The 15,633-nt window shown below is 39.6% G+C and overlaps 1 protein-coding gene across 1 annotated transcript in view; it reads left to right on the forward strand.

Moving 5' to 3' along the window:
* The window catches only part of LOC136863551 (insulin-like peptide receptor), a 462,473-nt gene extending 449,595 nt beyond the window's left edge, over positions 1–12,878 (forward strand). Inside the window, exons 23-24 of the mRNA XM_067139932.2 lie at positions 627–763; positions 11,115–12,878. Coding sequence (XP_066996033.2) covers positions 627–763; positions 11,115–11,765 — 788 coding nt within the window. The 3' untranslated portion in view covers positions 11,766–12,878. The remainder of the gene's footprint in view (positions 1–626; positions 764–11,114) is intronic.
* The last annotated feature ends 2,755 nt before the right edge of the window (positions 12,879–15,633 follow it).

Raw genomic sequence — 15,633 nt, forward strand, 5'->3', positions numbered from 1 at the left:
TGTTGTGGGCCACCACGGGGCTCGGTTTCCTGCCCTCAGGGGTTTTGCGTACTTGTATCTATTCGTATTTACGCGTGGCTTTCTTCAGCAGAAATAATTTTATCATACACATCGTACACCTATTTTTACAGGTATTTCTGAAGACACAATATTACTGCAAACACTCTGATGGACGTTACATCAAGCATCAATCGTAGAGTTATTAATTGACTTGTAAGCGTCCGTGGCACTATTTTCTCTTGACGATGCACTGTAGTTTGTACAGTTACCACCATTGCTGATGAAACAATCAGGTATCTTTCTCTTAGTGACACCAATTCCATGACTGTGAGGAATTAGTCCAAATGTTGATATAGAGGAAACTTTTATTCTGAATTTTAATGAAATAAAACTACATGGTATGTGCCACTGCAATAATTTTTAAGCAACATAAAGCCACTAACAAAAAAATATATATATAATTTTTAGCAAATGCATGCCAAAAGGAGGGAAATCTAATATTCTTCTTGTATTTTTATAAATATCCTGGAAAAAAAGGGTTTGGAGCTTCAGGTATGAGATGGCAATACAGCATTATTATTAATAATATCATAGTAATTATCTCCAAAATTCTTTATTTGTTTCAGGTACCAAGGGCCTCTTACCTGTACGCTGGATGGCTCCTGAAAGTCTTAAAGATGGAGTGTTCACTAGCCACTCCGATGTGTGGAGTTATGGAGTGGTTTTATGGGAAATGGCTACATTGGCTTCACAGCCATATCAGGTAATATTCTGTTTTCATGCTCTATTGGTTTCAATAGGTAAAGAGTTGAATTGTCTACAAAGCCATTAATATTCTCCTGAAGACAATAATTTTCAATAATCATTGTTAAGAAATTCTTTAATTTAATTTAATTTTGTGTGGCTATTGCTAGCCTGGTGCAGTCCTTGTAAGGCAGACCCTCCAGTGAGGCTGGGTGGTATCCGCCATGTATGCGAAATTATGTGATATTGTGGTGGAGTGGAGGATAGTGTTGGGTCTGGTGAATGAGTTGCAGCGATGTTGAGGACAACAAAAACACTCAGCCCCAAGCAAGTTAATTAATCATTATGATGAAAATCATTTACTTGCCTGGGAGTCAAACTTCGAGTTCTGAAATCTGCAGGCCAAAACGCTGACCATTCAGCCAAGAAGCCGGACGTTAGAAATTCTAATGCAATAACACAAAATTGAAAGTTATTTCAATTCATTATGTAAAAGATAGGTTGATGACTCATTCTACATTTTGCTTCATTTATGTAAGTCCATGTTATTGATTAGACATAAAGACTTCAAATTTGAGTGAGCAATAAATATTGTTTGGTCAAGTGAGCATCTTCAAACTCATAGGGTACAGTTTCTTGCCAACCAAGACATTTTAATTCTGGACTTAGCACTGGAATGGGACCCACTCATCCTCTTGTGACAAAATGAGGAGCCGACTGATATGAGAGGCAGGAAATCTGGTCACAAAACCTAAGTGGTATGACTGAGGATGTTTTCACACTGACCATATAACACTCCAATGTCATCAGGTCATCTGGCTGAGCAGTAGTCATCGTGGCACACCAAGGCCCAAAATAGGCTGTATGTGTCACGGGTCTTCATGTGGCTGTATTTTCTCCCATAATTAACGCTGTTGCATAATTTATGCATCCCAATACTTTTAGGTCCAAATTGGAGAAAAAGAAATGTTCACGTACTTGACGCACCCACTTCTTCGAACATCCGTCACGCAGCTGCGGATGCGTTTCAAAATAAAGATGTCAACTAGCAGCCTTGTTATTGCAAAACCGGGCATTCCAAATACTGGGCAACGTGTTCTCAGCCAGTAGGAAATAGCACTGCACTAGGTCAGTGAGAGAATCAGCGCAGAAGTTACTAGTCACGCTCCATTCCAGTCTGGTACAAACATATTTTACGAGTGTTTTGAGAACAGGACATGCATTTTCTGTGAACTCAGAATTGTTTTAGTCCACTATGGGAATTTTTATTTTTATAAACAGCTTTGACGTGCACAAACATAACTTGAGAAATGAAGGCAACAAAGAAATGAAAGTTATGCTAGACTAACGTCATTCCATAGTTATTCATTGCTTATAAGCACAGTGGCAAATGGTGCTGCTTCCTCTCAAGGGCGCCATACCAAAAGAAGGGAGCAAGCAGTTTTTATTGGCAATCCAATAGAGGAATGATAGTGGACATTAACTCTAGCGGTATTCTTCAATGTCATATGATGACAATAGCTTCTATCATGTGACCGGTAGTACTGCTAACAATATGGCCATCAAGGAAGTTTTGTTTCCTCAGCAAGGTGTTATTGAATTCCTTGCTGGAAAAAAAAAAAAGATTCATCAGAGCCCAGTGTTTATATAGAAATGTTTATATAGAACCTAGCAGTGTTAGAAGATGGGCTGTGAGAATATGAGCATGCAAGATCAGTAGTCAAGATTAAAGAGCTTTGAATGAACACAACAAGGAGAGTGTTGATTTTTCCAGTATTGTGACAAGTGATGGAAAGCTGGATTCACCATTTTGAGCCTGAAACAAAACAGCAGAATATGGCATGGCAGCACTAAAACCATTCAAATGCTTGCCAACAAAGAAATCTTTTTGCTAGTTGCTAGTTGCTTTACGTCGCACCGACACAGATAGGTCTTATGGCGACGATGGGACAGGAAAGGGCTTGGAGTGGGAAGGAAGCGGCCGTGGCCTTAATTAAGGTACAGCCCCAGCATTTGCCTGGTGTGAAAATGGGAAACCACGGAAAACCATCTTCAGGGCTGCCGATAGTGGGATTCGAACCTACTATCTCCCGGATGCAAGCTCACAGCTGCACGCCTCTACGAACAAAGAAATCACAGACAGTGTCAACAGTTAGGAAGGTTATGGCTAGTCTTCTTGGGATGCATGGGAGTATATTTACAGTGACTTTCTGGAACCTAAAAAAAGCCATAAATATTGCACATTATGCCCGAACATTGTATATTTTCCATCATTCACTGCACTATGAATATTATAGAGCCGGGCTGAGTAGTTCAGGCAGTAGAGCACTGGTCCGCTGAGCTCAAGTTGGCAGGTTTGATCCCAGGACAGACTGGTGGTATTTGAAGTTGCTCAAGTACGTCAGCCTCCTGTCAGTAGATTTACCGGCATGTAAAGGAACTCCTGCAGGACAAAATTCTGGCATCTCAGCTTTCAAAAGCCGTAAAAGTGGTTAGTGGGACATAAAACAAATAACATTATTAATATTATAGGAGGATGATCATCCTCTAACATTACAACGTTCAGTCCTATTCTACTCGCTTCAAGTCTGTAGAAATTTAAAAAGTGAAACTGAAAGTTCTTCGGTCTTGATCAGGCACTCTCAGACTACCATTTGTTTGAATTTGTGAAGAATCAGATCCAAGGCCAACGTTAAGAGATAACGGAGGCAATCCAGGAAACAGTGCTTCTACGAGGGCTGTAAATAAAGTAGTGGTAATATACCGGTAGTGCAGGAGATCGGGCATGCGCAAGTAGGATATGGGAGCGGTCATGTGGCGCTGTCATCGATGTGTAGTGTGCATTTGACGGGCTGCCAGTTGGGAGTGTTGTTGCTGTGTGGCATTGAAGTGAAGAGTATCGATTGTATCGCTCTAAAGCATGTTTTCAAAACGTTATTAGCATTCGTGGATTGAAATTGAGGTTGCCCATGGAAAAAATGCATCGGAATGTTATCAAAGATTGTGAAGCCTGTGGCGAGAATGCTTTACCGTATAGGAGGATTGCACAACAGGTCAAGGCATTTCGTGCGGGCCGGAATGGGACTGTGGATTTGGACTGTACCGGCCGTCCATTCCGCATTGTGAGTTGTCCCCTTTCCGTAGACAATCTATAGCCTGTCTGGGAATTATCCGTAGAGCTTGGTCTCCTCTCATTAAGCGGTGTGGCATATACTGACGAAATGCCTTAACGTGAGGAAAATTGCATCCTGTTGGATTCCACATCAACTCACAGATGTACAAAAATGGCAACGGTGAGCACTGGCTGGCATCCACCTGGACAGATAACGCAACAAAGGGGACACATTTCTGCAGCGTATTGTCGGCAGAGATGTGACGTGTGCACGAGCCTATGAGCCTGAATTAAAGTGCCAGTCGAATGAATGGCATCACCCGCGTTCGCAACGTCCACAGAAATGTCAACAGGAACCCAGTTGGGTGAAGCTTATGCTGATTGTGGCACACAACTATGAGGGTGTTATTCTTACGCATGCTGTGTCTGAGGGACAAACAGTCAACAGTGACTACTAATGCCGATTTCTGGAGCGACTTCTGTGTCCAGCTATGCAGCACAAACTCCCACGTTTATTGCAAGACTATCGCCCTATTGTGTTGTGTAACAAAACACATCATTTCGCAAACATTGTCAAGCTCTTATGCAATGGTGGCATTAAGAGGTCTTGGAACAACCTCCGTACTCGCCAGATGTGAGTCCTTGTGACTTCAACTTGTTTCCGAAGTTGAAGGAACCCCTCCTAGGCCACCGATTGCCTGGCATGGCATATGTACTCCATGCAGTATGGCGCTCCGTCGCTGTCGTCAAGAGAGAATGCCTTGTCACCGCTCCCCAACAGCTTCCAGACATTTGGCAAAAAGTAATAGACTGCGGGTGACTACATTGAAGCAATGTAATGCGATTATACTTCTTAGTTCATTGAATATTGCATTCTGTCAGTATACATTAATTACAGCCTTGTATGTCATCAGAAGGCTGGAATGGAGTTCTGCATCATAGGAATATTCATACTTTCAGAAGAGAGGGGAAAAATGAGTTTATAGGGATGTGGAGGTTATGCTTAGAAGTAATGAAATGTCTTCATTGATGGGGTTCAAGTTCATTATGGAGATCACTGTAAGTACCTAGGAGTTAATATAAAGAAAGATCTTCATTGGGGTAATCACATAAATGGGATTGTAAATAAAGGGTACAGATCTCTGCACATGGTTATGAAGTTATTTAGGGGTTGTAGTAAGGATGTAAAGGAGAGGGCATGTAAGTCTACGGTAAGACCCCAACTAGAGTATGGTTCCAATGTATGGGACCCTCACCAGGATTACTTGATTCAAAAACTGGAAAAAAAAATCCAAAGAAAAGCAGATTGATTTTTTTCTGGGTGATTTCTGACAAAATAGTAGTGTTACTAAAATGTTGAAATGTTTGGGCTTGGAAGACTTAGGAGAAAGGGGACGAGCTGCTTGAGCAAGTGATATGTTCCGAGCTGTCATTGGAGAGATGGCGTGGAATGACGTTAGTAGGTGAATACGTTTGAGTGGTGTTTTTAAAAGTAGGAAGAATCACAATATGAAGATAAAGTTGGAATTCAAGAGGACAAATTGGGGCAAATATTTATTTATAGGTAGGGGAGTTAGGGAATGGAACAATTTACCAAGGGAGATGTTCAATAAATTTCCAAATTCTTTGCAATTATTTAAGAAAAGACTAGGTAAACAACAGATAGGGAATCTGCCACCTAAATGCAGATCAGTAGTATTGATTGATCCATCTTTTCTGAGTTCCAATGAGCTCATTATTGCTTCCCAGCTTCATCAGGAGCGCAGGCATCAGCACTCATTTTATTAACTGGGAATTATTTTGAATCCCCTTTACTTTTAGAAATAGTTTTCAATATCCTAAAATGCCCCATGCCCATTATCGAGAGAGACCATTTTTTGAAGGTTCTAACTAATTTAAGTAATTATATTTGTTTAATTTCTCTTTAATTGCTATTGGTCTTAAGATACAAAGGTTGCCTAAATTTTGCTTCATATAGCTCAAATTTTGTATATACAATATTATTTCTAGGGTATGAAAGAATGTGAATGAACATGCATTAACTACTTGATTGTTGATATTTCTGCCCTCAGACATTTTTTTCAAATCAAGATTTTGTGAAGGCACTTCTTGTATTTCCATGTTTCAGAACCTTTCATACAAGAATGAATTTGGAAAATGTGCAGTTTCATTGCTGCTAAATGTAAAATATGCATTGTAATCTTGGATTTAATCTATATGTATAAAAGCCAAATACCAATTGCTGATCTCTGGATCCAAAACAACTAGAAAGCTGAAATTAGGAACACTAAGAAAGAATTTTTGAAAATTCAGTTTCTGATGATATAGATGTTAATTCCCATAGGGAATCTGAAATATTTGTCCCAAATGTGTAAATTTATAATACCAATATAAATGGTCCGTTATTGGATATTATAAATTTTCCAGCTAACTCATTTCTGGTTGCCAGCGTTTCACCCCCGTGTGCTAGGTTGGACTCATCAGTTGGTACCTAGCACACATACCAAGACGCGTGGCTAGTGCATACCGTGGAGGCCACTGCGTAGGCTACTTGAAGCCACCGGCAGTGCCAATGCACTATGAGAGACTAATATCCAATAACGGACCATTTATATTGGTATTAATTCAGTTTCTGTCATAGATTTAGGCCCTTTGCCCGATAGCATAGGCTAATATAGGCAAAAATTAAAAATTGAAATTGTTGTGCAAGGACGAGACAAATCTCAATTTAAAACGCAAGGAATAAATCTAGGTAAGTCCCTCTTGGATCGAAAATCATGTTTTAAGGCCCTAAAATCAACTGTTTTCAAGTTATTGACACCACACTGCCACCACTCTTCAGTCCAGTTGCTGGAGACCACATGTTGACATACAGTACTCACAAACGAGGCAATCATTACAACTTCCGCTTAGACATATTGCAGAAAGATTGCAGGAGGACTATGATATTCTGTGAGAAGATTTTCTAGTGCACGCTGTTAGTTGTCTCATATACAGAAATAGGATCAGACGTTCTTATGCGTGCTACTGTCTCATTTATAGCCATATGATCAGACATGCCTCTGCGTTCTATCAGACAGCTTTATACTGTTCGTTGAACTACCTTTTATTCGTGATACTTTCCACCTTTCCAGGCTCATTTTGGTCAGAACACTTATTTTTTTTACAATTTGCTTTACATTGCACTGACATAGATAGGTCTTATGGTGATGATGAGATAGCAGTGGGAAGGAAGCAACCATGGCCTTAATTAATGTACAGCTCGAGCATTTGCCTGGTATGAAAATGGGAAACCCCGGTGAAACATCTTGAGGGCTGCTGCCATTGGAATTCGAACCCGCCATCTCCTGAATGCAAGCTTTAATTGTACCAGGCTTTCCTAGAGCTCTTGTATGTTGTAGTTCCTGTTACTCATAGCTGATTCTGTTTTCCTTTTCTATTCCCACCTTTATCTTCTACACCTGAAAAAGCACCGATGAGATTCTGCGTGGAGCTATCTCATTTACGTCAGTACGATAAGACACCCTTCTGCCTTCTATCATACAGCTTCATACTACTTCATACAGCTCATTGAAGTTTTTTATTTTTTTTACTCGAGCCAGAAGCATACAATAGAACTTTTTGTTTTGGTTTTTACATTACAATTTAGTAACAATAAAACACAAAGAATTTTTACACATATATGCCAAAATGGTATTAAATAGTCTTTACTCAGAAGTGAGCAACTGCATTTTCTTGTGCCTTGAGCAAATCCTCCTCACTGCAAGAGTCAGGGCAACACAAGCACTGACACAGATGTTGGTAGTCTGCACCTCTCCGCATTCAGGTAGTGGTGATACATCCAAATATCCCCATTTCACTAAGTTGTCCTTAGACTTTCCAACACCTGTTCTTAACCTGTTCAGTGATCACTATGTGATCCAGTCCAAGTTGTGTCTGGTTGGTAAGCATTCAGCTGGTTTTGTCCATGTTTGAAGATGACTTGTTCTGGCTGCCCACAATTTTTCTCGGGCTTTCTTCGGAGATGTATTTAGTGGAGATGTTGACTGTAGGAAGCTCCTCTTAGATTTCAATCTAGGCTTTGGTGGAGTGTATCTGTGTAGTGGATGTAGCTCATTTCCGTCAACTATTTTTTCCTTTCGGCATTTGCGGCTACTTCCCTGCGTATATCAGGAGGGGCAATTCCTGCCATACAATACAGTTTGTCAACTGGAGTTGGCTTCAAACATCCGGTAATTAGTCTCGCAGTTTCATTAAGGGCCACATCTACTTGCTTTGCATGTGCGGATTTATACCACACTGGGCAGGCATATTCACTGGCTAAGAAGCAAAGTGCCATGGCAGAAGTACGGACCACCTGAGGTTCAGCACCCCAATTACTACCAACAAGTTTCCGAATGATGATGTTAAAGGCTGACACCTTGTGTTTGGTGTTTAGGCAATGCCATCGGTAGGTGAGGGATCTGTCTAAGGTAATTCCAAGGTGTTTGGATGTAAAACAGTACGGTACTCCAATTTGGTACCTTCCCAAGTCACTTTCAGTTTTCTTCCTGCCTCTCTGTTTCGAAGATGGAAAGCACTGACCTGAGTCTTTTGTGGATTTGGCTTCGGGTGGTTCTTGTTGTATTAGTCAGAAAAGGTTTCTAGAGCTCCTGTAAGCATCTGTTCTGCTTCTTCAAAATCACTTGTCTGTACTGTTAAAGCAACCTTTTGGTTGCATGAGGTCTGGACTGAAGTAATTTTCATTTATCATACACATCTTTGTATCTTTTCTTTATTCTTAATACTTTCCACCAAATCAGACTCATTTTCATCACAATGCTATAGTTGTTCTACCAGGTTTTTCTTTCTGTTTACCTACAGCTCCTTTATACTGTAGTTTCTGTTTCTCATAGCTCACTAAATTATGATCGGTGGAAAACGGTAAATAAAAATGTAAACAGACTCTGGGATGGGTTTAAAGAAATTGTTGAGGAATGCGAAAACAGGTTTGTACCATTAAGGGTGGTAAGGAATGGTAAAGACCCACCTTATTATAATAGAGAAATAAAGAGACTAAGAAGGAGGTGCAGACTAGAAAGAAATAGTTAGAAATGGCTGTGGAAGTAAGGAGAAATTGAAGGAACTTACTAGAAAATTGAAACTAGCAAAGAAGGCAGCTAAGGATAACATGATGGCAAGCATAATTGGCAGTCATACGAATTTTCAGTGAAAAATGGAAGGGTATGTATAGGTATTTTAAGGCAGAAACAGGTTCCAAGAAGGACATTCCAGGAATAATTAATGAACAAGGGGAGTGTGTATGTGATGATCTTCAAAAGGCAGAAGTATTCAGTCAGCAGTATGTAAAGATTGTTGGTTACAAGGAAAATGTCGAGATAGAGGAAGAGACTAAGGCCAAAGAAGTAATAAAATTTACATATGATAACAATGACATTTACAATAAGATACAAAAGTTGAAAACTAGAAAAGCGGCTGGAATTGATCAGATTTCTGGGGATATACTAAAGACAATGGGTTGGGATATAGTACCATATCTGAAGTACTTATTTGATTATTGTTTGGTCGGAGGAGCTATACCAGATGAATGGAGAGTTGCTATAGTAGCCCCTGTGTATAAAGGAAAGGGTGATAGACATAAAGCTGAAAATTACAGGCCAGTAAGTTTGACATGCATTGTATGTAAGCTTTGGGAAGGCATTCTTTCTGATTATATTAGACATGTTTGCGAAATTAATAACTGGTTTGATAGAAGGCAATTCGGTTTTAGGAAAGGTTATTCCACTGAAGCTCAACTTGTAGGATTCCAGCAAGATATAGCAGATATCTTGGATTCTGGAGGTCAAATGGACTGTATCGCAATTGACCTGTCTAAAGCATTTGATAGGGTGGATCATGGGAGACTACTGGCAAAATTGAGTGCAATTCGACTAGACAAAAGAGTACCTGAATGGGTTGCTATATTTCTAGAAAATAGAGAGTTAGAGTAGGTGAAGCTTTTTCTGACCCTGTAATAATTAAGAGGGGAATTCCTCAAGGCAGTATTATCGGACCTTTATGTTTTCTTATATATATAAATGATATGAGTAAAGGAGTGGAATCGGAGGTAAGGCATTTTGCAGATGATGTTATTCTCTATAGAGTGATAAATAAGTTACAAGATTGTGAGCAACTGCAGCGTGACCTTGAAAATGTTGTGAGATGGACAGCAGGCAATGGTATGATGATAAACGGGGCTAAAAGTCAGGTTGTGAGTTTCACAAATAGGAAAAGTCCTCTCAGTTTTAATTACTGCGTTGATGGGGTGAAAGTTCCTTTTGGGGATCATTGTAAGTATCTAGGTGTTAATATAAGGAAAGATCTTCATTGGGGTAATCACATAAATGGGATTGTAAATAAAGGGTACAGATCTCTGCACATGGTTATGAGGGTGTTTAGGGGTTGTAGTAAGGATGTAAAGGAGAGTGCATATAAGTCTCTGGTAAGACCCCAACTAGAGTATGGTTCCAGTGTATGGGACCCTCACCAGGATTACCTGATTCAAGAACTGGAAAAAATCCAAAGAAAAGCAGCTCGATTTGTTCTGGGTGATTTCCGACAAAAGAGTAGCGTTACAACAATGTTGCAATGTTTGGGTTGGGAAGAATTGAGAGAATTCAATTGTGACTGGCTGTAGGCAAGGGAGATTACCATTATAATGAAAACTCTATTTGAGTGTGACTGGCAGTAGGCAAGGGGGCCTGCTTCCCAACTCAAATATGACTGGAACTAGTAAAGGGGACCTGCTTTTGTAACGAACACTCCTTGACTTGATTGTGACTGGCAGTAGAAAATGTGGCCTGCCATTATAATGAAAACTCTCCAACCCAGACTTTACTAGAGAAACAACGTATGGCAACCTCCCAGAGGTGTTTCTTGGGTAACGCTATGAGCAATGCAATGTAATGAAATCTTACAACATTTTAGAATTTTACTTAGAACATTTTATTCAATGTAGAATTCTGTAGCAAAGCACAGGTGCATGAGCTAGTGTAGTAAAATTTAGTGTCAATCTTGCAAAGGTATCTTACATGTATGTTCCTTCTTATGTCAAGCTATAGGGTAGGTCACACAAGCATGACTGTTAAATGTAGACTGACTGGTGAAATTCAGCCCAGCTGCTGTCACACAGCTGTCTCCCTCTTCCTGCCTTCTATTGTTGTGTTACTTCTTTATTGGTTCTCTTTTGTACATAAATATATTTTCTTGTATCTTTCAGGGGCTATCTAATGATCAAGTTTTACGTTATGTCATCGATGGAGGTGTAATGGAACGTCCTGAAAATTGCCCGGATCGTCTATATGATTTAATGAGATTATGTTGGCAGTATAAACCCTCAGCTCGTCCTTCTTTTCTGGATTTGGTAACGCTGCTGCTCTCGGATGTGCCTGTTAGCTTCAGTGATGTTTCATTTTATCACAGTGAAGAAGGCTGTGAATTAAGATCTCACCTTCACATGGAGCTACCTGGTGCTGGCGATGACCCAGCAACACCTCTTCGTGTTACTAGGGATATAGAAGACTTTTCTCTAGGGGGTTCAGATCTAGACGATGTAGATCTCGATGAAGAAGATGAAGAAGAGGCCCTGGAGGTATCTCATCCGGTGCGCAGTTCAGCGGGACCTTTCCCTCATTATCAAACCATGTCTTCACTTCGAGATCGCTCACAGCAGCCTAAATTGGCTAGTGGTGAAGATCTACGAAGTGTAATTGTTCCAAGTGTTGACAGCCAAACCAGCAAAGTGGGCAATGGTAGTACAGCTACCACACCAACAGCTGCAAATGGCTGGGTGGTTGGTCGACCTAGCAATGGTGCAAGCATCAACAGCTCCATTCCTGCAGGCCCAGGAATCAAGACAACAGAATGTTGACAGTGGGATGCGATGGAGAGTAACCCATAGCAGCAAGTAATCCAAGAGACTGAATTAATGGAGACGATTTTAACAGAAGATTTATTGATGTAATTACTGAAAAGATGAGTGCTAAGTTGTGTGTGCTAGTAATAATGACTGTATAATCCAACTTTGCTATTTTTTCACTTCCAAGAGACAAAAGAATGACTAGTGAAGTGATTTGACTTCCAGCATAGTCAGTTTACAGTGCCCTTTATCTTTGTTTCTGGAAACAGAAGTGTTGTTTCTTAATGACATTTCCTTCTCTAAACTGTGAAAGGTCCTGACTAGCTTGGAGTCAGCATTATTGAGGAGACTAGATGCCGTTACCGTCCGTACCTGTTCACCAGTTGAACTTAATCTAAGTTATATTGTCAGTAGTATTTATTCTGTACTGATGTTTGTTGAAGAGTTCCTACCTAACCTTATTTAAATATGTATATACAGTATGTATGCTACTGAAACTGTAGTAAACCATACCTATGTTTTAAGAATTCCATTTCAACTTCATAGGCGGTGCTTAGTCCAGATGACAGAAAAGAAGCTAGGTAGAACCTTTCACGCTTACTATTTTCTCTTTTACTTTGAGAGAAAATATTTTGAGCAAGTGTGGGCAACCAGCAGCATGTATGTCATTTGTCTTCAAGAAGCAACGAATTTGTGGAAAGGTGTTGAAAAAGAAATAACACATCTCACACCAAAAGATGCTTCTGTGAATGATCGTGAAATGGGTAGTGTTTGGAATTTGCTATGCCTCCTGACTGCATAGACAATGTCACTGATTAACTTATTTTCCCTCTAAGTATTTCACAGTTAGTATTAGCAATGTAATGATTATTCATTAGATATATTTTTTAAATGTCTGGGCTACAGACAAGAGAATAGGATATGTATGATAATGTTCATTCCAAACTGAGAGAAAGTAAGCATATCAACAAATTTTAAGTTATTTTTCTTGTATGTGATATGAATCACTTTTGTTCCAAAATGTATTATGGTAAATCAGTATTGATATAAGACTCAACCAATGCTCACAAGAAAGTTCCAAATGTAAATAATATGATTTCAGAATTGTATGACTTGTTTGAATCCTTTCAGTCACCATATCCTTCCCGGAGATTATATAGCTTACCTTTGAACTCAACCCAAATTACACCAAGGCAAATAGAAAAAATGCTACACCCTCTTTCCGAACTTCATACTTTCCTACAAAACCATCAAAGGCTAATAGACCATATTACAAACCAGCTATGATTTGTCTTTCACATATTGAGTATGCCTTGTTTAGGATCCATAAAGCACCTCTCAGTATGGGGTAAAGCCTTCTTTTGTGGCTATACAGGCAGCATTGAATTTCATCATACAGTTTCTGGATAATGTTCTGAGGAATATTCAACCATTCTTCCTGCAGCAGCACATGTGTAGATTGTAAAGTGTTTGTACATGTGGTTTGCAACAGCACAGGCATTGCCCCTTCACATCGCAAATCTGTTGAATTGGTGGCAAATACGATGGGTTTGCACTCCAAGGAATGATGTCTGCACCGTGTGGAGTCTGTAGGATGATGCGAGCTGCATGGGCATGAGCATTATCTTGCTGCCTAATATAGCATTTGGTATACTGCACATAAATGATAAGAAGTTGGTTCACAGAACCTCATTGGCTTATCATTGTGTTCTCTTTGTGGCTTTAACAAACACAAGAGGTGATAGGGAGGCATAATCGATGGCACCTCAAACAATGACTGGTGTGTGGGACGCATGGTATAGACGAATCAGTGCTGGATTGTTGTATTGTCCTCCAAAGCATCAAACCTGATATGACCATCTGCGTTAAGATTGAAGCAGGGCTCATAGGAGAAAACAATACCTCACCATTCCTGTATGCAGTTGTAATGTACATACATTATGTTCAGAATATTATTTTGTGACTAGTATTAGCATATTTCACTTTAGGATAAATACTTTTACTTGAAATATTTGCCTGGAATGAAACTATTCCTAATGATTTGGAGGAAGAAATACAATGTAGATCTACCCATGTGGCTATATTTTGACACAGGTATAACAAAAATAATAACATTTCGACATTTCTCTATGCCTCTTGATGCATAGACAATATCACTGATTAAGTGATTTTCCCTTCAAGTATTTCAGTTAATACAGCAAAACCAACAGTACTGAAATTACAAACATTCTCTGAACATCAAATAGTACCAGAAACCTTACTTTTCTGCACGCTTCACACTCGGCACATTTTGCAGCCCCACATGCCTACATGTGGGGCATGCTGAAAGAATCTGTTTTCCAGTCAAATGCAAGCTAGGAATGTTTCCAAATTATGAAAGAAGATGCAATAATTTTTTTCAGTCCTTTTGGCCACTTGCTTCATCAACATGTTCGACAATCTACATGATCATTATGAACAATGTACGAGATGTTGGGGCGCACATTTTGAACACATGCCATTGCAGTTAAACGAATGTTGCCATTGTCACCTTATTTATTATAATGATGAATCTTTATGTTCAGAGCATGTTTGTAACTTTAGTACTGTTAGTTTTACTTCATACTGTATTAGTGATGTAATGATACACCTGGGTATACAGTAAAACCTCGTTAATTCGAAGTCGTTGGGACTCAAAAATCGGACTTCGAATTACGTGATTTTGAATTAACTGCCAATTCGCAATTCAGAGGTACCAACCCTTGCCATGTTACAAAATATTCTATGACCCGTTACTGCATGCAGTTAACCTTGATTCACAGTTTATACCCTTCAAATGCCATGAAAAAAGAACTATTTCCAAAATGTATCCAAGAAGGTGCATTTACAGTATTCAAGTAATGCACTCAGATATCTCACTGGCAAACATAACCTCACGCAACGAAAGAAAGAAAAAAAAAAAAAAAAAAGCACGATTCAAAGACGAGGAGAAATCTATGCTGGCTCCCATGTGCAAGTGCTTTATTAATTGGATTACTATACTTTACGCATTTTAGATGCCTTGTATTTACAAAGGAAGTACCCGATGCCCTTAAAAAAGAACTTTTCTATGACTCTATCCTTGTACGATTTCCCGCCATGGCACTTCTCTCGTACTTCAGAAATGTAAACACTTGCTGCGTCACAAAGTATTCTAAGACCCATTGATACATACAATCACCTCGATTCACAGTTTAAACCTTTCAAATGCAATGGAAAAATCTATTTCCGAAATGTATCCAACAAGGTGCATTTACAACGTTCAAATAATGCACTTGGATAAATCAATGACAAACATAACCTCACGCAACGAAAGAAAAAAAATCACACAATTCAAAGACAAGGATAAATTATGCCAGTCCCCTGTGTGCAAATGCATTTTTTTTTGGATTTCTGTACTGTTTCCATTTGCAGATGCTTTGTACTAGCATGGAAAGTGAGCGACGTCCTTAAAACATTGTGGTTTATCGAACTTTCCTATGACGAGGGGATAAAGTTTCTCGCTTCCATCCCATGTGCATTGCAACGTACTACTATGACCCATTTAAAACCATAAGACCGTTTGGGCTTGCATTAAAATAAAGCAATGCAGTTTCACCGGCAATGACAACATTGTTTGGTGCCTACGAATTTATTATCTCAGCTACCGTACGCTTTTTTCATCAACTGTCGGCATCGCCAGTGTTCGCGGATTCTGTTTTTCCGCACACTGCCTGTTGCGTGATATTACGGCGTTCCTTAAAAGGTTGAATACAAAAGAATTCCGATTTCATTCAACTTAGCAATCATGAAGCGCACTGTAGACCACCGAAGTGAGTGTAAGTGCGGAAAGCTACCCTTCCACGTTCCGGAAAGCGCGTTC

This window comes from Anabrus simplex, chromosome 2 (assembly GCF_040414725.1).
Source record: "Anabrus simplex isolate iqAnaSimp1 chromosome 2, ASM4041472v1, whole genome shotgun sequence".
NCBI classification, from domain to species: Eukaryota; Metazoa; Arthropoda; class Insecta; order Orthoptera; family Tettigoniidae; genus Anabrus; species Anabrus simplex.